Source organism: Nyctibius grandis, chromosome 5 (genome assembly GCF_013368605.1).
Source record: "Nyctibius grandis isolate bNycGra1 chromosome 5, bNycGra1.pri, whole genome shotgun sequence".
In the NCBI taxonomy this organism is placed as follows: domain Eukaryota; kingdom Metazoa; phylum Chordata; class Aves; order Nyctibiiformes; family Nyctibiidae; genus Nyctibius; species Nyctibius grandis.
In genome coordinates this window covers 42,076,768-42,102,486 of record NC_090662.1, presented here as the reverse complement: position 1 = coordinate 42,102,486, position 25,719 = coordinate 42,076,768, and the positions used below count along the sequence as shown (strand labels likewise).

Below are 25,719 nucleotides of genomic sequence, written 5' to 3'. Positions count from 1 at the left end.
GTTACCCGACCCTTCTTCCAGAGGAAGTAGGCTCTCTTTTTTTCCTTAAGTTCTAGTCTAAGTTCCCTGTTTAACCAGGCCGGTCTTTTTCCCCAACAGCTTGCCTTCCTACAGACTGGGACAGCCTGCTCCTGAATATTTAACAATTCCCTTTTGAAGCATGTCCAGCCTCCTTTGCCCTCCAGGACCGATTCCCAAGGGACTCGGTCCACCAGCCTCTTAAACAGGCTAAAGTCAGCCCGCCAGAAATCTAAGGCAGAAGTTCTGCTCTTGCCCCTCCTTACTTCCCCCACTATCGAAAACTCTAACATTTCGTGGTCGCTATTCCCAAGACGGCCACCGACCCTCACATCTCCCACTAGTCCTTCTCTGTTCACAAACAACAGGTCAAGCAGGGCCCCTCCTCTAGTGGGCTCATTTACCACTTGCATGAGGAAGTTGTCCTCCACACATTCGAGGAACCTCCTAGATTGCTTCCTCTCTGCCATGTTGTATTTCCAGCAGACATCCGGCAAGTTGAAGTCGCCCACGAGTACAAGGGCCGGCGACCGGGCGGCTTCTGACAGCCACTTGTAAAACGCCTCGTCCGCCTGCTCATCCTGGCTGGGTGGTCTATAACAGACTCCCACCGTAATGTCCGCCCTGCAGACCTTCCCCCTGATCTTCACCCATAAACATTCAACCTTGTCATCCTCACCATATTCCTCAATTTCAACACAGTCCAAGCACTCCCTAACATATAGCGCTACCCCCCCGCCTCTCCTGCTTTGCCTGTCCCTCTTAAAGAGCCTATAGCCATCCATAGTTGCACTCCAGTCATGAGAGTCATCCCACCACGTTTCTGTGATGGCAACCACATCATAACCTTCCTGCTGTACAGTGGCCTCTAGCTCTTCCTGTTTGTTGCCCATACTGCATGCATTGGTGTAAATGTACTTCAGCTGGGCTAGCGGCCTTGCCCCCGACACAGGCCTGTCACCCCTAGGTTTATTTGTGGCTGGCCTGGTCTTATCCCCCTCCCCCATCGAACCTAGTTTAAAGACCTCTTGATCAGCCCTGCCAACTTCTGGGCCATAACCCTTTTCCCCTTCTGATTCAGCTGTTCCCCATCCGGCATAAGCAGGCCCGGTGCCATGAAAGCCGCCCCGTGGTCAACAAACCCAAAATCCCACCTACAGCACCAGTCTCTTGGCCACATATTGATCTGTTGAACTTTCATAGTCTTTTCCGTATTTTCACCAAACACTGAAGGAATTGAAGAGTATATCACCTGCGCACCTACCCCCTTTACCAAACGCCCCAGGGCCCTGAAGTCCCTTTTGATTGCCCTGGGACTTCTCTCTTCAATCTCATCCCTACCCACCTGGAATACTAATAGTGGGTAGTAGTCAGAGGGCCTCACCAGTTGAGGAATCCTCCTGGCAACATCCCTTACCCGAGCCCCAGGGAGGCAGCAGACTTCCCTGTGAGTCGGGTCTGGCCTGCATATGGGGCCCTCCGTTCCCCTTAGCAGGGAGTCGCCTATAACAATTACTTTTATTTTCTCCTTTTTGGAGCTGGTTGCAACCCTCTTACTCAGTTGCTTCTGTTTACGTAGCCCCATAGAGGATCTTTCACCTAGATTTGTATCTTCCTGACACTCAGGAAGACGCTCAGGCTCCAGCGCCTCATACCTATCCTGCAGGGGGACGTGGGGAGGGGAGGAAGGTCGGGATGGGATTTGCCTGCCACCCCGAGCAGGGACCTGCCTCCATTCCCCCCCATCCCCTAGGTCTCCTCCTGCTCCTTGTGGAGGAGGAAGAGGATCCTCCACTACCCGGGGAGTACTAGGCCTGTCCGTTTTCCCCAGGACAGGCAGGGAACAGCACTGCCCGCCATCCTCTTCCTGGGATGCTCTTGTACTCCTTAACCTTTCCACCTCCTCCTTGAGTTGGGCCACCAAGGAGATCAGGTCGTCGACCTGTTCGCACCTCACACAGGTGAGGTCTCCGTTACCCTCGAGTGCCAGGGCCAGGCTCTGGCACTCCCTGCAGCCTGCCACCTGCACCTCCGCATGCTTCCGTGGCAGGTCCGTTTGGGTTGCCATGTCTTTTCTGGCACCCGCAAGGGACTTAGGGCCCCTCCGAGTGGAAACCATACCTGTCTGCCCGCCTACCCTGCTCGCCACCCTGCCTTTGAGAACTGCTGCGCAAACTGCCACGCCCCTGGGGCTGTGCCCTCCCCCGCCCCGGGACACACACAGTCACTGCTGACTCCCCCTCTCCCCTCTGGGCAGGGACTAGTCCCTGTCCTCCCAGAGGCTCTTTATCACCCGATCACAGGGGGTGGTGCTACGCCCCCTCCTCTCCTGATTCGTTGCCGGGAACTTCCGGGTCCAGGCGGGTCTCGGGCTGCTGCTCGGGGGGGCCCGGAGCACGGAAACCGCACGGAAACCGCTTGCCCGCTACGGCCCGATCTCTCCCCGCACTAACCTCAGTCGCTGCCGCCACCGCCGTTGCCGACTGGCTGTTTGTTCTGGTTTCACCGCGTTTAAATATCCCGCGGTGCCTCCGGCTACGCCCCCTCCTCTCCTGATTCGTTGCCGGGAACTTCCGGGTCCAGGCGGGTCTCGGGCTGCTGCTCGGGGGGGCCCGGAGCACGGAAACCGCACGGAAACCGCTTGCCCGCTATGGCCCGATCTCTCCCCGCACTAACCTCAGTCGCTGCCGCTGCTGCCGTTATTTTTGTGACAAATATTTTGTGACATATTTGAGCAACTTTTTCTTTGCTTTTATTCTCCTCCCCATACACAGGCAAAATAAAAGCTATAAATTGAAGTATAGCCTAATGCTATTGGGACAGCAGTTTAAAACTGGACAAAAAGCTTTCTGCCTACAGTGATGCTTGGCTGCATCTTCATATTACAATTCAAAAAGTACTACAGACAGCTGTATATAGACTACTATTTTTGACCACTCACATCTAGAAATGACTTTCTATTGTTGATATGTCTAAACTGAACTCTATCTAGAACTAGTAGAGTATTGTGGGAAAATTTCTCCCCCTTTAAGTTATTTAAGTGTCAAAGATTAGAAAACTTCAGGAAAAAAAACCACCTATCAAGTTTGCTTCATCCAGTTTGTTCAACATTTTAAAAGAAGAAAATCCTCATCGTTAGTGTTTACTCATGAGGAAACAGCAACTCTGATTACACCAGAAAAGGAGAAAAACAGAGTTTAATCCAAATTCCAGCAGGATGCTTCTCCCACCTCCCATTTCGAGCATTGCAGTATCAGTACACATTATGAAACAGTGCCTAACTTGACAATACTTTACCACAAGTTACGTCCTCTTAGGCAGAAAAGCAGCAGCAGTTTGAGCCTACAGTGCGTTCATTTGGACATGTGAAAAACATCTTGCAAAGTCTCAAAATATTCTTCTAAATTCAGCAAGTAGACATTCATTCCACAGAATAATTTGAGGATTACGAAGGGCATTAGTAACGAGGTAAGGTTTAAGAAATAAATTTATACTGATAGGAAAGAGTCCTAGTAGGAAGAATGCAATTCCATTAAATGATACTTCTATATTTCAGGACAAACACATTACTTTTTTCCATAGAAAGCTCAGGCATTTAAATACTGACATATACCAATTTCGATTAGGGTGGAAATAAAGCAGTCACCACCTTTGTATGCACTGTAAGCATAAGCTAACTTTACAAGCAGTACTACATGTGTATTAACACTGAATTTGGAAAATTACTGCCTTAGTTTTCAAGATACGAATTATGCATGTTTTCATCAAAAGCTTTATGAGAAGTGTTCTGTTTCTGTACAAGTACTTCAAGCGTGAACTTCTTAAGCGTTGGTACACAAAGCAGTTATCCTGAAGATATGTGAAAGCTTGTTCAAAAATTTCAGCGGACAGGATGCTTTTCTAGAATTGGTAACTGCTTACATATTTCCAGTTCCTGTAGGGAACTGGCTGTTCACTTCCTCAGCAGGAACAGCTTCTTATGCTGCAGTTACTCAGATACGAAGAAAATTCTTTCATGTGTTTTTCCTTATGCTCCATGTCCATCACTTCCTCAGCATTATTCTGTCATGCATCTTCCCTTTAACAACCGGGATACTGCTCCCTTGAAGCCCACCTAAGTTTTCAAGGAGAAAAATACTGGGTTTTAGGTATTACCTTGGTTATGACATGTTGATTTTACAAATCTGGCCTAAGCTTTAAATATAGGGGGCAAAAAGTATATTTCACTTTTTTAGCACAATCTTTAGATGGTAAAGCCTGGAGTTTCTAAAAATGTTACTTTCCTGGGGTTTGATCAAATTGACTACACCTCCAGTGCTGAGGAACTGTACATTTACTATTTCACAAAGCAACCAAGAATGCTTCAGGTACAGAGCTTTCAGGACAAAGCCTGATATTCCCCGTAATCGGTACTTTTTGGCTGGACACTGAGCACAGAGACCAGACCAGGGCTGCCTCTCTGATGTTACCAAACAATTTTCTCTCCCTCCCACCCACTGCCATCTGTACAACTGCCTGGAAAAGAAACAAATTAAAAAGAACACGGATAAAAGGACAGTTGGGACATAGAAATGTTATAAGACCTGAATAAGCAGAGGTTGAAAGTGAAGGAGGAAAAATACTGATTAGCTCATCAAGGAGGAAGGTACCTAGTGAAAAAAGAACTGGAGCATCCAGTGCTCCAGTCTCATCTACTCTGGGGACCAATCAGGATGCAGAGAGTACCCAAAGAGATATTTATGGGCATCATCAACCACAGGTTCTGGTTTCTAATGATAAATGAAAAGGAATTTCAGTCTTAACTCTGACTCTGCACAGTGAGAGAGTGTATTACCTCCATTAAGCAATGGTGATGACTGATGAAGTTACCAGCAGGAAGGATCGGCTGGGATCCTTAATCCACTTTGGGCAACGTCAACTATCTCAAAGCTTACCGGTATTAGCTAACCTAATCTGACTGAATTTGCAGGAATGGATTAGGACAAGCTCTGATAATTCTGTGCCACAGAAACAGGAAGTACTGAGTATTTGGGTGTGACATTAATTTTCAGCAGCTCAGCAGCACAGCCAAGATCAGAAAATCATCCACAGTCCATACATTCCACTTCACAGTCCAGTGTTAACAGATATTTAAAGTCTGCAAAACTCTACAGTCAATACTGCAAGAATGCTCTTCTGCAGATTTCATTGAAACCAAACAAATATGGCTTAATCATGCAGAAAAAATCAGATTTTCTCCCAAGAGATTTTTTTTTTTTTTTAATCTACACTAAGTCAATTTTAACAATAAATTCTTCCTGTAAAGAAGGAAAATAGCAGGCAACATATTTTCAAGTTCTCAAAATAGCCAGGGATAGTCTAAGCTTTGAAGACAGATATTTTTCTGTTAAGATTCTCCCTTACATTAGAACTTGGAATGTTCTAAAAGTCCAAAACTGTAAGTGGAATTTCATTCAGTCAGAAATTTATCCACCGTAGAACAAGGGATGCTACAAGAAGTATCTATGGCATGTATTGGTCAGAAGACAAAGTCATAATGGTTCCTTTTCATCCTAAGATGTATGAATCTGCACTGTGCAAGAGACATTAAAAAATCAATATTTACTAGCACTACTAAACCACAAAACATTCAAGCAGTATATAACTGTAATGCAAGCCCTTGCATGGCAATCCAAATTTATTGAACTACTGATGCTAAGTCATACAAAATTGCACCACTTTAATTAAGGCTTTTAGTTTACATTTGGCCACCTCAAAGCAGTTGTAACATTAGGTTGGTCAATTTAAATACTGTGGCTCCCTGTTGGATATACACACAATCTTTACACCCAAACGTTAATGCATACAAAGCAACAAGGCATTGTTAAATAAATCAGCAAAAAGTTAATTACTGCAACTTAGGCCCTGTGACCAATTACACATGATTAAAATTACTTCCCACATTCACATCCACAGTACTCTTCCACCATTTAACATCTCAACCAAAACGTTACACATGTAAAACAATCACTAACAGGCAAAAGTACTAAACCTGTATATTTGGTATTGCAAATACACTTATGCATGAGCAAGCAAGGGAATTCACAGTGAGAATCTACAGCTGCAGAAGCCCGAAAATGATTTACAAAAAAATTGTTAAATCATTAAAAAATCGTTTTAAAATATACACTTCTTGTTGTAGACCCCCACTGTACACACAACTATAAACATTGTTCCCTATGTAAACAAGGAAAAGGAAACATACAATAAAAGGTTGAAAAGTCTGGACATTTTCTTCCCAACAGATATTAAAGGCCATGTCTTTAGTCAGATGTTATACTGAAAGGACTCTTAAAGACTAGATCACTGTCTCCACAGGTTTTTCCTAAAATTAAAAAACTATATAGCTGTTGTGTTAATCAAAGCGCTTTTGTACAATACGATGATGATGATCCTGTATTTCTTTAAAAAAGTTACAATAAGCTACAAATACCAATGAAGCGAAGTTATCTGGAGTAGTCTATATAGGAGCTCTTTGGACTTTCTTTTATTATGCTAAAATAGTGGTGCTTTTAGGATTTACATTATTGTACTCTCCAATAGAAAGTGGGGTTTGTTGAAGTATACAGTACACAGTTTTCATACATGTACAACATTGGTGGATGAACAATGTCTCTTATCAGTAATACTGGATGTAGGCTCTGGTTTTACCAGTTGCATACACTTAGAATATTTATAAGTAAAAATCTCTCGTGACACTGGAAAGTGATTAGAATGTGCAAACTGATGTAGTAGCTTTCATCCATTTCTTAAAGGGTACCACCACAGGAAAGTCCATTTAAGATGTTGGTAGGTTTAATAAAGTTGGAATGCTGGCACTGTTGAATTGGGCAACAGTTCTTCAGACCTGTAACAACAAAATAAGAGGTTGATATTTATTAGTAAACTATTTGGTCATTGCTCTTTAGTTAAAAGAACTAAAGCAGGAACTAGCAAAGTTCTTAGCAACCAGATATGGAAAATAACCTTATCACTTCTCCTCTACTAGTATAATTTCTACTGCACACATACAAATAACAGACCATCTAAATTAGTAAAACTGAATTGGGATACATATGGTAATGCAAGCTGAACTGTGGATGTAATATTTGATGGGTGGGACTAGTTTTGCTTACAGTATGACAGTTCCAGTGGCTTTAAAAACAAAAACACATTTGGAGGACCAAAGCTCCTGACTCGAAAGCCCTGTTAAGGAAGTGCAGCAGCCATTTCTGCCATCCTCAGCTAATGCTTTTGCATCACTCTCAGTTTTACTTTGAACTGACTCAAGTTGCTCAAATTAAGTAAGTTTTAATATCAATACCCAAAAGAGATAAACATGGCACTATCTGAATATTAATAAAAGCCTGCAATTATGACAGTGAAGTGTCCTGCTAGGATCCTCCAGTATATCAAATAGGTCTATCGGATGACAAAAGAACAGATCATAGCATTGAAGCAACCGAACCACCATGTGTCGAGTAAAATTGAAGGGAATCAAGATGAACAGGCAACTTGCATAATATCAGGTCAATCAAGAGAGACCTCTGTCCTTACCAAGGCTCAAGAACAAGTTGCAGAAAAAAATTCATGCCTGCTGACTAACTTTTTCAAAGCTTGCTAAAGAGCAGGCTGGAGCTTGCTTGAGCCTTCAGCAGCATTCTGAAAGCATGGATTTAGTCATGTAGAACATTAGCCAACTGCCAAAGAGTAAGAAATTGATCTAGCAACCAACAGCTCCAGGTCAAATATTTGGAGTGTTACAATGATCACTTCACCATTCTCTTCCAAATGTACTAATTACAATGCAGCCTATAAAATATCCATATAGGCCAAAAAAAGCAAGCTAAATTCCTATGACATCATGCAAATATATGCAGGAGTTCAAAGCAGGAAGTGACATTTTAGCATGCAAACTGCAATATTTTACAGTGTGCCTTCCTGATAATTGAGCTCTTGCAGTATATTCTGTCAGCCTCGAAAAAAGAAAACCCTGTTTCCAAAAGCTGAAGTTTTGAAGTATCGGAACAAACATCCTTAATTTGAGCTCTACCAACACCTTAAGGCTTGAAAAATAATTTTATACTAGCATGAACAGTGTATCTTGGACATATTTGTAGTTCTGACTTTGGAATGGCAAAATGATGACCATAAAAATTTCTATGATAACGTAAATCAAGCATTTTCAATACTGTTCTGCATAAACAGCTACCACAGTTATTTTTTTGTTGTTGTTGTTTTGTTTGTTTTTAATAGTCATAATACACAGAAAATTTTAAAAGGTTTACCTGGCTCAGAGCTACAGTACAGCTATGTATTAAAGTAGCTGACATGACGACTTTTTGCGTGCTTTTCCAGGCACTGGAGTTTTTCTGTTAATTTGTCGCACAAGGTCATAAAAGATCTGAGAATAGAAAAATTGGTTGGTTATTGGAATTAGGAGGCTTCTCTCATAACCTTAAGCCTTGAATCTTCACACATAATGTACTCACGTACTCAAGAACCCCTGTAAATATTTAGTTATCACAAAGCCAGAAAGTTAAGTTGTATACTTAATTAATATCTGTTTATTTTCTGTTTAAGATAATCATCTGTCAAGGCTTTTCTACTTTTAATGAAGCAAACTGGAAAGGCATCTATAATCTGCAGCTGTTTAATGTCTGGGTCAAATTTATCTGAACACACATGATATATGTCACAATGATCAACTACTATATGCTATTACTTGGCAATTTAGCACCGAGGTCAAGAAACAGTCCGCAGCTTTCTCCTAGCTCAAATCACTCTAAAGATATTCTCTTAAAGAAAGTCCTAGTAAGGTTCAACTTCACATTTTCATGGTAACTCAAGTACACTGCATATTCTATAATAGTCTCTTGTATTCAAATGAGATCATGGTTTTCCAGATACTTCAAAAATACTAAAGTCTAGAGAACTAATTCAGCAGCCTCTCTAGGACTACAGCACAACATAAGCATAACATTTCCTAGAAAAGTAACTCATGTATGAGAGTCTCTCACACTTTGAATCTCCTAGGATTCAAATTAGAACATGATTTTGTTGAAAGGCTAATTTAAGACAAGTCTACATACTACAATTAAACACCATCTGTTTCGTTCATAACTGACATTGTTCCAATTATTTCTGTATCTCCTAAATCAAGGAAGTCCTCATACTAAAGCCATCCTAGCAGTTTCCTAAGCACTGGCTGCAAAGCAGCAAACACTCCAACAAGGGCTTTTAGTATTTGATGAAATTAAGTTCTAGTTTATTACACATATGACTTTTATACAGTTAAGCTGATTAATATGTATTTAAGAAAAAATGAATAGTTATCAGAAATTCCCAACTAATTAAACACAACATTACTCATTTTTAAAATCAGCTGTGCTTAAAAACACCATACTCAACTGATTACAAGCAAGTCTTGCACAGAGGCCCTTTCAACTTCACTGATGCTGCCAACAATGTTTTTCCAGAAGACACAATGAATTGCAGGGTTTATCGTAATTTTCAAGCTGTTCCAGAAATGTAAACACTAACACAGCTTCTTTTTCTACAAAATTTTTGCATCCCTTCCTTCATGCTGGCACCCTCACTGGATCAGAAGGCATGCACTATGGCAAGTCCCAAAATGCATGTGTTTGATCAGTCACCTAGCTCCTGCTAAATAAGTAGCTAGACAGGAGGCAAAAGCCCCTCTTTTTTCTTTACAGAGCACTTACTTAGGTCTCTTCTCTAATCAGCTGCTAATTTGGACAAAACCCTTAAGAGTTTTTGTCCGTACCATCTCAAATAATTTAATACCAAATAACTTAAATCAATTAGATTTAAGGACTTAACTCTCTTAAAGGTCTTTTAAAAAAAAAAAAAGTAGTCTAGCAGTGCATTCTCAGTGGATAGAGATTATATCAACTAATGAATGTAACATGAAAAAAGTATTTATCCCAGATTCATGTTAATATAATTTGAAAACTAATTTTACTAAAGTTAATATAATTTTAAAAAGTTCTAAGTCAAAGCTAACTACATCCCTTAATAGAAACATCTTACATTCTTACAATAGTTTTGTATAGTTTTGTCCATTATAGTAAATGTCATTCCTAATTTTGTTAGTTTTTCTTGACAAATGGTAACGTTTGGTTACCAGAACACAGCGCCTCATCCTTCTCTCCCTGCCACCCCCCTGCCCATAGGTAGCGTGCCTTACCTCGTTAACATTTATCTTTGACTTTGCAGAAGACTCTAAGAATGCACAATTATTCCACTGCCTTGCTAGGTTCTGACCTTGTTCCTTTCCCACAACTCTTTCATCTTCCAAGTCACACTTATTGCCAACCAGAATCATAGGCACCTAAAAGCAATTTAATAGCAAAAAAGAATTCATTAAAATTTTGGGAAGGCACAGTGTAAATACACACCTAAAACCCTATCTGCATCCTTAGAAGATCCTGACCTCCAGAATAACCAAGCTGTGGTATAACAGAAACTTAAGTTCACAGTTGTGCGAGACTTTAATCTTCAAATCGAAGTGACAGCATTTTTCGCCTGCTGTTTGGCAGGGCAGTGCGGGGAACGGTTTGAGGATTCAGTACGCTGCCAATTGAGAAAATTTCATGTCTTCTAGAAGACCTAATGAAATTTCATTTTTAGATGTTTAAGGCATCAAGAAGGCTACTGAAGAATCTGCTACAAGGTTCTTACATGTTCAGAAATCCTGGAAAAAGTGGTCTGTACTGGGTAGCATGATGAAGGATTCTAAACCTCCTTTCACCATTCCTCTACTTCCAGTGTATCTGCGCTCCTTTCAAGAGCGGTTTGCTCACACAGTTCTTACTAGTAAGCTCATGCACACAGAGGAAAGAAACATGCTAGCTTATCAAAATTACTAACTACAGAAAATGCTGAATTGACCTTTGTGGCAAGAAAAGGCAATCATACAAAGTTGGTTTAAGGACATAGCCAAGTTTCTCCCAATTTCAAGTGCTGAAAAAAGGCTTACAATATTGTGATCATTCAGTATCCCCCCACTGAGAAAGCAAGTCTTGCCTAAGCTTTGGCATAGGAAAAACTTTATGCAAATTTTGGTGAGAACTAAAGTTGCAACTTGAAGCTCATTATCTTTCTCCTGATACTATGGAATGTCTTTCAAGATGGAGGGGAGTGTTCTAGAGAGAAACACAATTCCAAGGAAATACTACCAAAATACTAACAAAGAAAGCTTACGTGAATCAGCACAATTATACCACATAAACTAACTTTTCAAATATTGTCACATTTATCTTGATTCTAGTGTACAAAACTAATTCGATGCTAAACAAGGCTATAGAACTTGGTAGGTTCTGGATGGGAAAGGCACATGCAACTTAAATACTACCCTTTTGAGATGACATTTGTGATAATGAGTAATAAATCACTTCTAGAAGAAATCTGCTGAACACAGACAAGACCTGCAAATGCTTACGCTTAAGAAAGTGCAAGGTGGTTTGTATTACAAGAATCACAATGAACTTCCCTGAAATGGAAACATTTAATACATTCTGTGTCTGCTGGCAGCAGAAGCATTTGTGGATACATGCAGTGAGGAAGGGATCAAAGTTTCCGTAAGCACAGTTTAAATGAGATGAGCACACTTAAAAACTTTTCATTGCTTACATTTTTTTTTTTTCAAGGAAGATTTTTTTCTCTGATGGCTACAACCTACAAGGTGTTTCTGTTAAAAACACACTTTTTTCTGCTGTTTTACATTTGAAATACCTTTCTTCCTTTTATTAAGGGACTAAGTATTCACTTCCTACAACTGCAGTAAGTTTTTTTTTATCAATTATGAACTGGAATGGTTTAGCCTCCATTATAGCTTTAATAATGCTACGAGGTACATATTGAAATTGTGTGGAAATAGTATGACCAAACTTACTTGCAAGAACACACACAAAATATAAAAGCTACATAACATGCAAGTTTAAAGCTCACAGTACTGTCTTCTGTAAGAACTTAAAATTTTGTGCTTTACAATACCATAAGCAGTAGGCATAGTGAAGGGAAAAACTGAACTGTATGGTTTTTTTAAACCTTCACTGATAGTAATTGAGGTAAGAATAGAGTTGCTTTAGAAACGTTTTCTGCAGTACTAGTGAGTAAGGTTATATACAGTTTTAAATAGAGTATTTTAAAGGAAGATATTAAAGAGACAATTCTCTTTAGATACCATACGACAAGTTACAATTCCTCCAGTTTGCCTTAAGAGTTGCATTTCTGTACTATGCATCACTGGTTGATTTGTCTCTTAATTTAAAGCTTGGAAGCTATCCGATCACAGTGTATACATTACAACATCCGTAATCAAAACTGTAAAGATAACTATTCAGCATTTTTAGAGATGCTTACATCATCAGTGTCTTTGACTCGAAGAATCTGTTCTCTTAGATCCTGTAAATCATTAAACGTGGACTGTGCTGTGATGGAATATACTAATGCAAAACCTTGTCCATTTTTCATGTATAGGTCTCTCATTGCTGTAAACTGTTCCTGTAGTTAAAACAAAAGATACAGATGTTGCAGTCAATTTGCATTTTCCTTACATGAACTGCCACATACTTGAGGTCACAAACAGATCTCAAATACGATGCATTTGTGCCCTCCCCCCTTTTTTAAACTGACCAATATTTTACTGTTTGACTATAAGCATTACAGTAAACTGAACCACTTTTAAATAAATCTGGTTTGAAACATTATCTGGGGTGGCTGAACAATATCTAGATATTGCCATGGACTATAGCCTGGGGGAAAAAAAAAAAAAAAATCACAGAAACTAAAGTAATTTTAAAGGAGAGGAGGTAGAGTAGAAGCTACAGTGTAATCTGTAGATTACAGAAGTTACAGAAGTTACATTCCTCCCAAATGCTTCCTTACATATCAACTTTTTCCCAGCTCCTGACTGTTCTTTAAAATGCATCACAAAGTAAATACATCCCTTTTCAGCCTCCATTTCGTAGTTTAGACACTTCCCTATGTTAAATTCTACTTTAATTTTCAAGGAGATAGAGGATGGAGACACTCAACAGACTTGTCACCGAAGTCTAGGAAATGTGACAACTACAATATTGCATATGAAGAGTCACTGGTGCACTGCATAGCAGCATTGACTTCTCCCTGTTTGAAAGCTCTCACCAGTATGACTGTGGAACAGCATTTGCCTTTCTTGCATTGGTGTCTTGGCTATCTTGTGCCTGACTCACCAAGTCCCTTGCTGTATGTCAGATGAAAAGCACAATTATCTTTCGAGAGAACAGCCACTGCATCTTTCTGTAGTTTTACATGGCCTTATTCTAATATGGAATTTAAATAAATTATTGGACCAGATTACTATTGTAGTCCAAAGAACACATGCTATACTCCAAGGGTCTTGAGCTTGTGCTCACAGGAATCAGTGAAGGAAATTACTGCTTTCAGTAGACTTTGGAACAAGTCAGAGAAAAACCTGACCAGTAAGCAAAGGGTCAGCATAAACCCTGCGCTTTGAGTTCACATAAGCTGACTAAAGCAATACTATTTTTATCCCAATGTCAGAGTACATCTCACACACAAAAGAAAAAGGAGAGGAAAAGAAAGCATGTATTCTCTACAGCAACAGAAATCAAGGCCGAGTAACCATTGGGCCTAAATTTTCCTCTGGGCAATATAAACTTAGCAGCACAACCTCTTTTAAAATTCTCCATCTCGTGTTTCCCCTATTACAGAACATGAGCTCACAGGAAACTTGAGTATTGCAGCAGAAAATGAATTTCAAGTTTTGTTTAAATACTAGTATGTTAAAGAACCTCCTTTAATTCAATGGACTGACCACAGTTACTCTTTAGAGAATGAGGAAGGAAACGTGTCATCATTTACATCCCTACAGCTTTTGATGGTTTTAACACTATATCAGTATTTAGGAAAGTTGGTTTTACATACCGTTCCTGCAGTATCTAGGATTTCAAGCATACACTGTTGTGCATCTACTTCAACTTGCTGTCAAGAGAGAAAGATGTGGTTAAGAGTTTTTTCTCTTGCAACTCTCCCCTCTGAAGACACGAGAAATTGTGTGATTTTATAAGCAAATCCATAATGCGTAAAGCAACATAATGGCTTAAGAAGTTTATATGGATATACACTTTGAAAACAGCAGGAAGAAGCCTTTCAAAGAGCCCTAGTGACATTTTCAAAAGCAGCGTCAGCAGCCAAGTACCACTTTGCCAAGTGATTAGGGATTTTTGATTACTAAAAATGAGGCTGCTAAATTTGTAATGATGATTATCAGCAACTAGTACAACTAATTTCTACTTGTTTCAGGGATCATTCACAGATTGAAAGAAAACTACAGGTGAAAGCTAGAAAGACGGATTGGCATACTAAATGGTCATTTAATACATACAATTTACATCAACAAGACAGTAAGTAGTACAGAGCAAGCAATAAACCAAGAAAATCACTAAGAGTGGTGTCCCCAAAACAAGCCTTTAGTGACACTAACTAGGAAACTGCTCCAGCTTAGAAAAATTTGCAAAAAGTAGAAGGTTTAAGAAGCTGGATCAGTTTCTGTATCTATGTCAGAGTTTCTCTGTCTAGTTTCTACCTCAAAAAAAAAATGGCCGTGAGGGCATCAAAGGACATGGAAGTGCCCTCAAGCTGTTTCAAGCAGGCTACCCACATTTTTTTTTCTTTCAAGCTATTGGTACACTTCCCTTGTTTCCATTTGCATGTAAAATTCCTAGTTGGCAGATCAGCACTCAAAGAACTTCGTGCCCCCTATTCCTGACATATGCATTATCACTAGTTTAACTTTGAGCTTTTCTTTTTTAACTAGATTTAAGCTTGGGGGCGGGGAAGAGGAGTATTTCCACTCCTCTCATACCTCCCCTACATCCCCTAGGGCTGGAGATTCCTTCAATAGCCACTATTTTAGTGTGTATTGCTGACAAAGTTATTCAGCTAATTAAGCAGCATTATTCTCTTTATGAAGAAAAATTTGGGGAGTAAACCAAGGTGTCAAGTTTCAAGACTTCATGCTCAAATTATTTAGTTCCAGACAAACTTAAAATATTTCAAGCCACATCCTCTCAACTTCAAATATCATAAAATTAGATTTAAGATTAATAGTACAGAATTGCAACTGCCAAACCAATACATTTTAAAGCCACCCAAGTCAAGCAGCAAGTTAGAAACTAGCAGTGAGGAGAAGAAAATGACTGCATATAGTGTTGTCCAGACTTAAGCAAGACTTCAACAATCTGGTTGATTTGAAAAGAAGAATACATAAGAGATATTCCTAGTCATTTCAGGACCAAATCTGAAATGAACGTTGTAAGATCTTTGCTAAAAAAATTAGCTAACAAAAGGCAAAATTTCTTGAGATGGCTTTACTTTTGTCTTTGAAAAAATTCACCCAGCAAAGAATCCTGAATCTAGCATGACCTGAAGAACGTAAATATATAACAAAGGGAACATTTCACTTTAGTACAGCTTGTGAATATTTTTGGAGTCATTTACTGGGCCTGACCCAGCAAAGGCCTGCACCAACTATAGGGTTGAAAATTCCTGCTCCTCTAATTTAGAAAAAGTAAGTCACTACATAGAATTTTTTGTTGCTATTGTCTCTTTAATAAGAGTTCTAGCTTTGGCTGGAAGCCCACATGCTTAAGAAAGACGAGGATTTTTCCAGCATATAGATTTCTATGAGGTCAAAGAAAACAAGTGTGAAATTATCATTTTGCTCTCACTAATTCCTCTACTGTTCAGAAGAGATTCTGGTAACTATACGCTGCAACGGCTGTTAATGCAGCCTCTTTATTCCAATACAAACGTAGCCCAGTGCTGAAAGAGGAGGTCCTGCAGTTTCTGCCCACTCCCTAGAGTTTGTGCATCCTGCCTCCCTTGTATAGACACTGGCATTTTTGGTGAGATACATCAGAGTATCAATGCATCTGAAAAGTAATTCAGCTAAAAAAAAAAAAAAAAAACAAAGAAAGATTAAGGAACTGACACAGCCGAAAATGAATCTGCTTCACCAAATGGTTAACTCTTCTGGTAGCAGCCCAGATGTAAACTATCTTAAGCCTGGAATATTAATCATGGTCTCAGCTGAAACTGAAGAGTGAGCAGTATGGAGATTCAAGATGATTCAAGCAGAGTCAGACCTTTCAGCCTGTCATGCTGAAGATGGGAAGAGATAAACTAACAGGCCACTGTTAAGTGTTTGTTCATTTATGATAGGTTTGTGTTAACTTATTAATAAAACAACAACCCATCTAATGGAAGCATATCAAGCTATCAGTTAAATTGTTAGGAATACAGTATGATGCCTCCAGTGTTCTGAAGGTGAACGTGAAGTTGTTTTTAGCAGATTTTCCTAGTAGCAAAGAAGCTTAGCACCTCCAACATATAAGTCCAAATCTACCTGCAGATACTACCACACACAAACTAATGATAAATATGATAAGAAATAAGAAGTGGTAGTGTATTTTACTATTAAAAAAAAAAAAAAAAAAATCAATGTTCCCAATGCTGACAATGAAATTACTGTTTTTTTACTGACTAGCTAGTAAGGTATTATGCTTAAACACTAAAAAGCTAGTCTTGAATTCACAGAATCACAGAATGGTTAGGGTTGGAAAGGACCTCTGAAGATCATCTAGTCCAACCCCCTGCCAAAGCAGGCTCACCTAAACCATGTTGCACAGGGTCACGTCCAGGCAGGTTTTGAATATCTCCAGAGAAGGAGACTCCACAACCTCCCTGGGCAACCTGTTCCAGTGCTCTGCCACCCTCAAAGTAAAGAAGTTCCTCCTCATATTCAGATGGAACTATGGAATTATTATATTATAATAATGGAATTATAATAATGGAATTATTCCTTTTATAATAATGGAATTATTCCTTTTATAATAATGGAATTATTCCTTTTATAATAATGGAATTATTCCTTTTAGACAGACTTTAAGAGCACCTTTACATTTTAAACTTGTTAAGTTACCTGATATTAAGTGGCATGACCAGGCATAACCTTTTTCAAGCAACGACTCAAATATTTGACAGTATGTACTGCAGTTTTAAGTTTCTGTAACACTAGAGAGGTCTTTTGCACGTACCTTTCTGTAGGAGTCTTCTATCGTAGGATCGTATTTTTCAACAAATATTCCTTGAACAAACTGTACAGTCTGCAACACAAAAGTTCTGGTAAGATTCTTCTTGTACAGTGATATTTTGTAAGCGTTGTACACAAATTACTGTTCTAGGTTTATAACGAGTTATCCATTACATTTTTGAAGGCAAATTGACATAACTATAAATTATAAGAAACAATAGGAAGTTAGATGTATATGCCTATTTAACTAAGTACTGTTAGATGAAGCAATGCTACACCTTCCTTTATCCACTCTCACTTGAAGCATAAGAATTAAAGCATGCATTGATTTAAGGTCTATCTCTTGGAATCATTATTAGTTTCTAGTTGAATAAGATACTGTACAGCTGTATGGCTTTTACATTTGCATTTAGAACTACTGCATCTTCTGCTACTTATCTGTCAGCACAGGAATTAGTCAAAAAACAACTGCCAGCATTTACTAGTCTTAACTAGACTCAGTAGGACATTCCTGTGTACCTAGCACGTAGGACGTTTTTAGCACAAGTCAAGTGGAACTTTAAGACTCAATGGCCAAGTCAGAGCAGACAGGTTCAAATCCAGAAATGCTGTAGTAAGATAAAGAATTCAGAGGTGAAGGGAAAAGTTCTTTCACAATCTAAGATGATTTGTCATTCAAATTTTCCTTTAGGAACTGCGTTGTATGAGAATAGTTCTTACCTGATAGAGTGGACCTCTAGACCTTACTTTATAGTAAGGTGCACAATTAAACTGAAAGATGTAAAAGTTCTTAGGCAGGCTGAGAACATCCTATCCTGTGAACTTTTTCAGTGCTAGTCTAGGTCAGACTAAACTTTTCTGTAACCGTTTAACTAAAATGCATGAGTTCTTTGGTTTACAATCATCTACCTGCCACAGCTATATACCTACTTGCAGGGAAAGATGTAGAAAACATGCTAAACTTCCTACAAACATGAAAATATATATTTATATTTGCATAAAAAAAGTATTAGTGCTTTAGAGACTGCTATCAAACATTAAGCAAACAGCACCCTGAAGACCTTCCTAGAGACACGAGTTACCAAGGCCAGACACAGGCAAACCAGTTCATTGTGCAAGTTTCATGAAGCAGCTTGATTTCCCACAGACCTGTGGCTGGATTACCCAGTGAAACCAGAGACCTTCATAATGCTGTGGCTATGCACTTCACTGTGTAAGACAGGCACAGATCTGACCAAGAAGCACTATCAACCAAGCCTGTCCCAAAATTTTAGCACCCGAGAGCGCACCAATGGATGTGGATACACCCAGTAAAGGATGTAACTATTCCACCCAGGAACCCTCAGCAGTTATTACTTACATTTGTGTTTATTTGTGCACACTTACATAGAAGAAATATGGGTTAGTAGAGAGTGTATTAGGGAAAAAGGAGACATGAGAAGCCTAAGAAAACATATCTGAACTGCCTCATCGACTACTTACCAGAGCAGACTTTCCAACACCTCCAGAACCAAGAACCACTAGCTTGTATTCACGCATGATGCAAGAGATAAATCACCCTCAATACCTAAAACACACAAGTCATTCACCAGTTTGATCAACAGGACAACAATTTTAGCATTACTACAGCCACTGTAAGATTGCATATATGACAAGACATAAGCAGATAATATTGATACCAGCTGATAAATGCAGGAGAGATACCGTTATAAGCAGGATGTCACTTTAACTATCACACAATATGGAAACTACATTTATTCAAGACACGGTAACTGCTGAACAATGCTACTTTTTCATCTAGCACAAATAAAGTACCTCTAAGGTTTTCTTGTTACCAGGATTTTAACACTCAAAGAAGAACCATTATTCACACGTTATCTAGCCTAATTTCACAGTCAAGATAGTACAGACTTGGAAAAGTTTTTAAAATGGAGATTTTTATATCCCATGAAACAGTAATTTAGAGAAAAGGCAAGAACAGGTTGAGACTTTCTGTAATAAAGACCTCGGTATGGCGATCTTGCCAAAATATCACAGATGTTTCAAAGAAAGTGCACAAGTATCTGGAAGAACTACTCACACCTATGTGCACCTATCACTTCCTCAGAGGCCTCTGCATGGATTCATCTCCTTTATTTACAGCAAGGAGGAATCAGTCATAGAAATTCATTTACTCCAGTTGACAGGCCAGTTACTTGGATTACAGCATATCATCCAGTGATGTGTGTTCAGCTCATATATTTTCCAGAAACCTACAAAATCTTTTCTAGTCATGCAAACAAGTCTGTAGACCTCTCAGCTATAGACACAGCAAGCGTTAAGGTATTTCACAGGTTTCTCAAGATTTTTCGTTCACAAGTTGCTTGCGCTATGTATTTTGCAACAGACCAAAACAAATATTCTCAAAAGCCACACAGATGCCTAAAGAGCTTGCAGTTTTACAACCACTACATTCACAGTATTGAATAGGTTTATCAGGTGAACAGCTGCTAACATTTGTTACCTATGGTACTGATGCAGTAATTCTAAAAACATGTTTCAAATTTCACAACTACTACATCGCTTCCTCACCCATCCCCCAAACATATTTCATATCACACAAGTTTTTGTAATTTCATATATACATGCATGTAAATGATTTTGCTTATATAAGCTGACATGCATGAAACATCTCCGGTCTCCTCTGAAGAACTGAAAGCATCAGCATGCTGACAAAAAAACAGAATGGGAAACTTCATTGGGCAACAGCATTTCTTTATTTGTATTGTCATTTACTTGAAATAACATCTTAAGTTTGTATCTACTGACCCAAAGTTTGATCTATATGCAGAAAGTACAACCATGACACCACAAACCAGTTCACTAAGCAGGGTTTGATAAAAGGGCTTAGTTAATTTTTTTTTAATACAGCGGCCATTTTCAAACTATCAACTCCTAATGCAGCTGCAATAAAATGCTGCAAACCATCAGATACAGTATTTCCTCTACCTCATTACCGTTCTCCCATAAAGAAATATTGAATAAACCCTACTATAGTAAAGCTAACAGTTACTACTGATAAGAAACAATTATCCAAGAGGATATAGCATGTATTTTATCATTCTGAAACACCTAAATGCTAAAGAAAGTATCACAGAGAGAGACTTGTATAAGAAAATTAAACCAATCTCTTCCCAGCAAACAAACATTTCTCAAGAAGAACAGCAGGATCCCAGAAGTCAGTTTTCAAAAAGAATCCCTGCTGAAGTCTGAAAGTTGATTAGTGTTTTGATAGATGTCTAACCGCAATTACAATGACTGTAGTTTCATGAATAACTGGAGGCAACTAAAATATCCTTTTAAGACCACTCCTCTCCTACACGCCAGACCTGTTCCACACTAGCTAGTGTGGCTGCCTACAGCAGTCTGCTAGATCTTCCTGCTCATCTTTGTTGAAAATGACCGAGCAAAACCAAAACAAGGCCACAGATTTTGGGACATATCTTCAGGTCATACTGCTCAAGAAAACACACCTCTTAACAGTCCTGCTAGCAACTGAGCTAACAGGACTGCTGCTCCTGCCCTGGGAGTAAGGTCTCAGTTCCCTTCCTGCAGGGGCTCTAGCACTTATGAGATTGAGTTACCTGTTTTCTCCCCTCTCCGCCCCTTCAGAAAGATGAAGCCCTCTGCAACGGACAAATAATTTGGGGGCTGGGGGAGACGGGAAGTGCAGGGAATCCAACACAGGTGCTTGTACAATGTAAGCAGCGGAAGCAAGGTAAGACAGACCCCTCTCATCAGCAGTAATCTCACAGCATCTCTGGGAGTCACACCATCTGTTAGGTGTTTAACACAAAATGCGAAGATGATTTACATAGAAATAAGAGCACCTCTATGTTAGTGTTCATCTTTGCCATCACTGATTAACTCCACGTTGTCAGAAGACTTGAGAAATCAACAGGCCAGATCCTATTTAATTTTCTTCTTGCAAACACATAATGAGCAATCCTTCACTTACCTAAACCATTTCTTGCGCCTTAAGCAAGCAATAGGAACACAAGGAGAAAGCCATAAGCAAATAAAATTAACTTAATGCCTAGCAAAGCAGGTCTCTCCACAGGCTTCTGTTATCAATAAATTTTGAGACTCTTCAGTGATTCTCACACTTAATAGAACATCTTTTCACTCCAACTTTAAAAACTATGTTTCCTTCCCTACATGGATTTTTTGCAAACGTGGACCACCAGAACCATTCACACCACAAGTTTAATCTACTTGGCACCACTGTAAATGTTCAATTAGATCCACAAACCTGTAAATTGGCCAGCCTTTCTACAAACTAGGAAAAAGGATTGTCTCTAACTGTACTGAAACGCACCTTTTAAACTCATGAAGAGTTAAGCCTATAACCACATTACCTGTCATTTCTTCAAAACAAACATTCAGTTATGCCGTTATTTTTGGAAAGTTGTCACTAGAATGACACAAGTGTAGTGGGTGTAGGGGAAATCCCAGTACAGTAATCTGGGTGAATTGCAGCAATTTCACAGTCTTGAAAAGAACAGTTTAAGCTGAATTTCTCAGTCTTCAGTCTGAAGTTATCAACTAAATATGGAGATGTCAATAATGAAGGCTGTCAGTAATTTCAAAGTAACAGAACTTCAGCAGCAGCTACCAAGTATCTGTTTTACCTAGTGTTTTGAGTAATCTCTGACTTTTTCTAACTGAATGATCTACAATTCCTTAAAGAAAATTCCAAATCCTGAAATAAGAAGCTAACAACTCGGTTTTAGTGAGAGACTGGCAATTCCATTTTGGCTCTCAAACAGGGATTCAGGAATTTAACACAAGCCAAAGCTTCTTTCAGCATCCAGATTTGGAAGTTCAGCCCTAAATATCCAATTGCTGTACAACACTCTGGAGTCAATTTCACTACTTTAAGTGGTGGTACATAATTAAGCATATATATATACACACACAATTACAGCTTGGTTAGCCAATCTTCTTAATCTCTGAAGCACCTAAGCAAAAAGCTTTTTTAAAATATTTGAAGATGTGACAAAGCCAGACTGCAGTACACTCAAACATTTCTCTCTGACCTTCCCTCTGAACTCGGGCAATGAGCAGCAATGTAAGCACTAACTTCCTCTTTCTCCCTGACAACTTTTTTGTCATTTGTACAGTTACTCCTTAACTCGCCAAGAGCACACAGCAATCCTTTATATAGGATTATACACACCTATACAGCAGAGGTAAGCTTGGCATCTCGGCACTGGTCTATTGTCAGGTATTCTGGCCATGGCATCTTGGAATGAAACACAAGCCAGTGTATTCTCCAAAACACTTTAAGAAAGCTAACACAGCACGCACCAGAAGCACCATCTATCACCTGCTCCCGCTTAGATCCACCACCCCACTGGCTTTGAGCAACAGTCCTTATGTCACTTCACCTTCCTCTTCCAACAGAAAAGAAAAACTCAATTCCTAGCTAAGAGAACTTTCCTAAGAGAACTTTCCTGGTTACAGATCTTTGCCTCCATCTCAACTAAGAAACCACCAGCCTACGATGCTAAGAGCTGCTTTAGGACACTGCAGTCTGCCACACTATTTGGAATAAAAGCCTAGCATGCACTTTTTCACTGACTGGTATGGCTATTGGCTGCAAGTGTGCCCCAGACTGAGTTAGGCCTCTGATCCTGCCTGAACTTGACTTCCCAGTGATTTTCACCTAGCCTGACCTGACTCTGCTCTAGCTCAAACCTATTTTTCCATATCACGTGTTGTACAGACTGCTTGCATCCTAAACCTCAATCTTGCTCTTACTTTACTTTTCAGATAGACACAATGCTTGACTCTGGAACTTAATATTGTACTCAGCTCCATCCACTGCCAACATAAGTTCCTTTTGACTCATTTATGACAAATGAGTTGGGGCAGAGGAGGAAGAAGACAAATTATAAAAGAGGAGGTTTAAGCCATAAAGCACCCTATCTTTCAGTTACCTGATAGCATTTGAAACAGAAACCATTAAGCTTCAAGCAAGACATTAAAGTAAAAAAATTCAACTGTTGAAAGAGATGCAAACTATAAAACCTGAGATGGAAACTCACTTCTGGCGGATTTCCTTTTCTGCCCAAAAAAACCCCCCACTTCTCTAGCCATTCTAAACCAGATACTGGGCTTAGTGCATGCAATATCTCTTTATAAAGTCTGTGCTTTGCATTTCACATATGGTCATCCCCTCCCACCCCTGAAAAAAAGAAGTTACTAGAAGAACTTTGGAAGACTGTATAATGCAACCATTTGTACAGTCAAGACAGAGCTCAATGTAGCACCTTAAGAATAATTTTCAACAGTCTGTACTAACCAGTCATTTCAATGATACCCTTCAGTTCTAAAGCTATCAGAAAGCAATTGTATTAACTGGAAAGGAGGAAAAAAGATCATTAGATCACATGATTTCAGTCATTCAAATAAGGAGACAAGTTTATGTGTTTCCTCGTCTAAAACCGAGCATCCTAAAGCTAGAGCTATTATCACAACATGGCCAGCATTTCTAGAATAGGACAGGGTTAAGTCCAACAACAGTATTTGTCTGTACTCCCCAGATCACCCAGTCTCAGGGCTGTAAAATGGATATACTCAAATGGGCACAACAGAAATTAACAGACTATGATAATGAGTAACAGATAAGCAAAAAACCCCCAGACTTATTGGACAGTTGAGGAGGAGTATCCACCAAATCACCCAACAATTAGATATAAATAGGTTTAAACTTATTCCTAGCAAATAAAACCCAGTAACATGTTTGAATCCCTCTTCATTTAGTGGAGTCTATTTTAAGAAAAAATTTTGCTTTGAAGGCTGGCTACCTTTAAGGTGACAGACCTGCAAGGAGTGAGAGCAATGCCAACTTTCTTTGCTTTTTCATTTTTCTGCCTCTCCATCTTTAGGCAGGAAAACACTGACAACTGTAGTCTCTATGCAGGCGCTAAAGAACAAGATAGGAAGCATCCAAAAAGTAAGGCTTTTTTACTCTTAATTGGAGTGGGTAGTAGCGTTGAACAGCTGAGTTAAGTATTTATATGCACAGATATTTGACATAACTGTGAACTCTGGGGATGTCTAATGCAAGATTTAGCTCAAAAGAGAAAAACAAGGGAGGTGACTCTTCTTCGAGAAAACAGCTTTTTCACATAAACTGGATTCCAATGCTGTCTCAAGTATACGATCTCTTGAAGTACAGAGCTTGCCTTCAGACTGCCTCCATTAACTGCGAGTGGCACTTCAGTAACTGCCTTGCATACTTCCTGAAATGCAACAGTCCATAAAACCACCACACCTGTGCAGCCTCTCTCGTCAGTCTGTTCATATTACTTTTTTCTAATTAATGCATGTATTAATGCATTAGTGTAGTGTATTAATGTAACTGTTTAATTCTACTTCTTCACAGCACACTTCTTAAAATTAAAGTACTTGATAAACTAGAGGAGAAAGAGCTTTATATGCACGTGGACACTTTTTCCAGTAAAGAGTCTCTTTGAAGGATGAGCAGGTCTTTGAATAAACCCATTTGAACAGAAGGAAGAAAGGTTAACCAAGACAATTCACTGGAAATGAAGTATTTTAAAAGCTTCACATCTGTCAAGGACTGTGAATGTGGAACTTGCTTTCCACTTCTGCCTTTATCAGATAAACCAGGAAAAAGTGCCTCCTGGACATTTTCCTGAACAATTTCTTGAAGCATGTCTCCAGAAAAAGGCAAACCAAAGTGATGATGCTAAGAAAGCTGAGGAATAAGAAAACCTACTTTAGCAGTGAATGAAGAAACTGCACACTTACTGCTTGTAAAGCTTTCCTAAAAAGCATCAAACAAATGAAGAATTCAGGAAAGTTCAAATACCATTGGTAATTGGGCTTGATATAATAGTTAAGAAAGTGGGTTTGTTTTTGTGGTGTATTTTTTTTTTTTTTAGAATTTAGTTTTCTTTCAACTCCTTCAGCTTCAAATTTTGGTTTCCGATTCAACGTTGTTACCTGTCTGAGGAACGGGAAAGCTAATAATCCAATCTTTCCAAGTGAGAGTAAACCAAATGAAACTTTTAACTGGAGCTCAGGCCAAAGACATGAACTAAATACAGTCACTACCTGAAGATATCCCTGAGAATTACTTATGTGAACTAGTTGTTCAGGTATCGAATTAAACAAATAGTGCCTCCCAGAAGCATTATACTTTTCAGAAGGGATCATGATTATTCATCACTTTATAGACACCATGATTCTTGTTCAGATCCTGACATTCTGGTTGTATTGTGAAGTTGCAGTGTATTCACTGAAATTTTCATAATGCTTCTGCCCCACCACATTTGCCGCTCTGGAAGAGACACTTTGTTAGAACCACCTTGGGAACAGCACTCCTAAATTAATCTCAACTTTTTTCATGAGGGGAAAAAAAAAAGTTTCAAACATTAGAATGACAGCTGAAGCAAATTAACCAACTGGTTTACCTGCTTACAATTAGCAGTGGAGGGGGGAAAAAAGCCAAGGAAAAAAAACCCTGATTCTCAGAGCAGGAATACTAG

At 39.2% G+C, this 25,719-nt stretch overlaps 1 protein-coding gene across 1 annotated transcript in view; it reads right to left on the bottom strand.

Moving 5' to 3' along the window:
* Positions 1 to 5,659: 5,659 nt before the first annotated feature.
* RAP1B (RAP1B, member of RAS oncogene family) overlaps positions 5,660 to 25,719 on the bottom strand; it is a 32,126-nt gene continuing 12,066 nt past the window's right edge. Inside the window, exons 2-8 of the mRNA XM_068400877.1 lie at positions 18,641 to 18,725; positions 17,163 to 17,231; positions 13,990 to 14,046; positions 12,424 to 12,564; positions 10,247 to 10,390; positions 8,325 to 8,440; positions 5,660 to 6,904 (exon numbers count right to left, since the gene is read on the bottom strand). Coding sequence (XP_068256978.1) covers positions 8,354 to 8,440; positions 10,247 to 10,390; positions 12,424 to 12,564; positions 13,990 to 14,046; positions 17,163 to 17,231; positions 18,641 to 18,697 — 555 coding nt within the window. The 5' untranslated portion in view covers positions 18,698 to 18,725 and the 3' untranslated portion in view covers positions 5,660 to 6,904; positions 8,325 to 8,353. The remainder of the gene's footprint in view (positions 6,905 to 8,324; positions 8,441 to 10,246; positions 10,391 to 12,423; positions 12,565 to 13,989; positions 14,047 to 17,162; positions 17,232 to 18,640; positions 18,726 to 25,719) is intronic.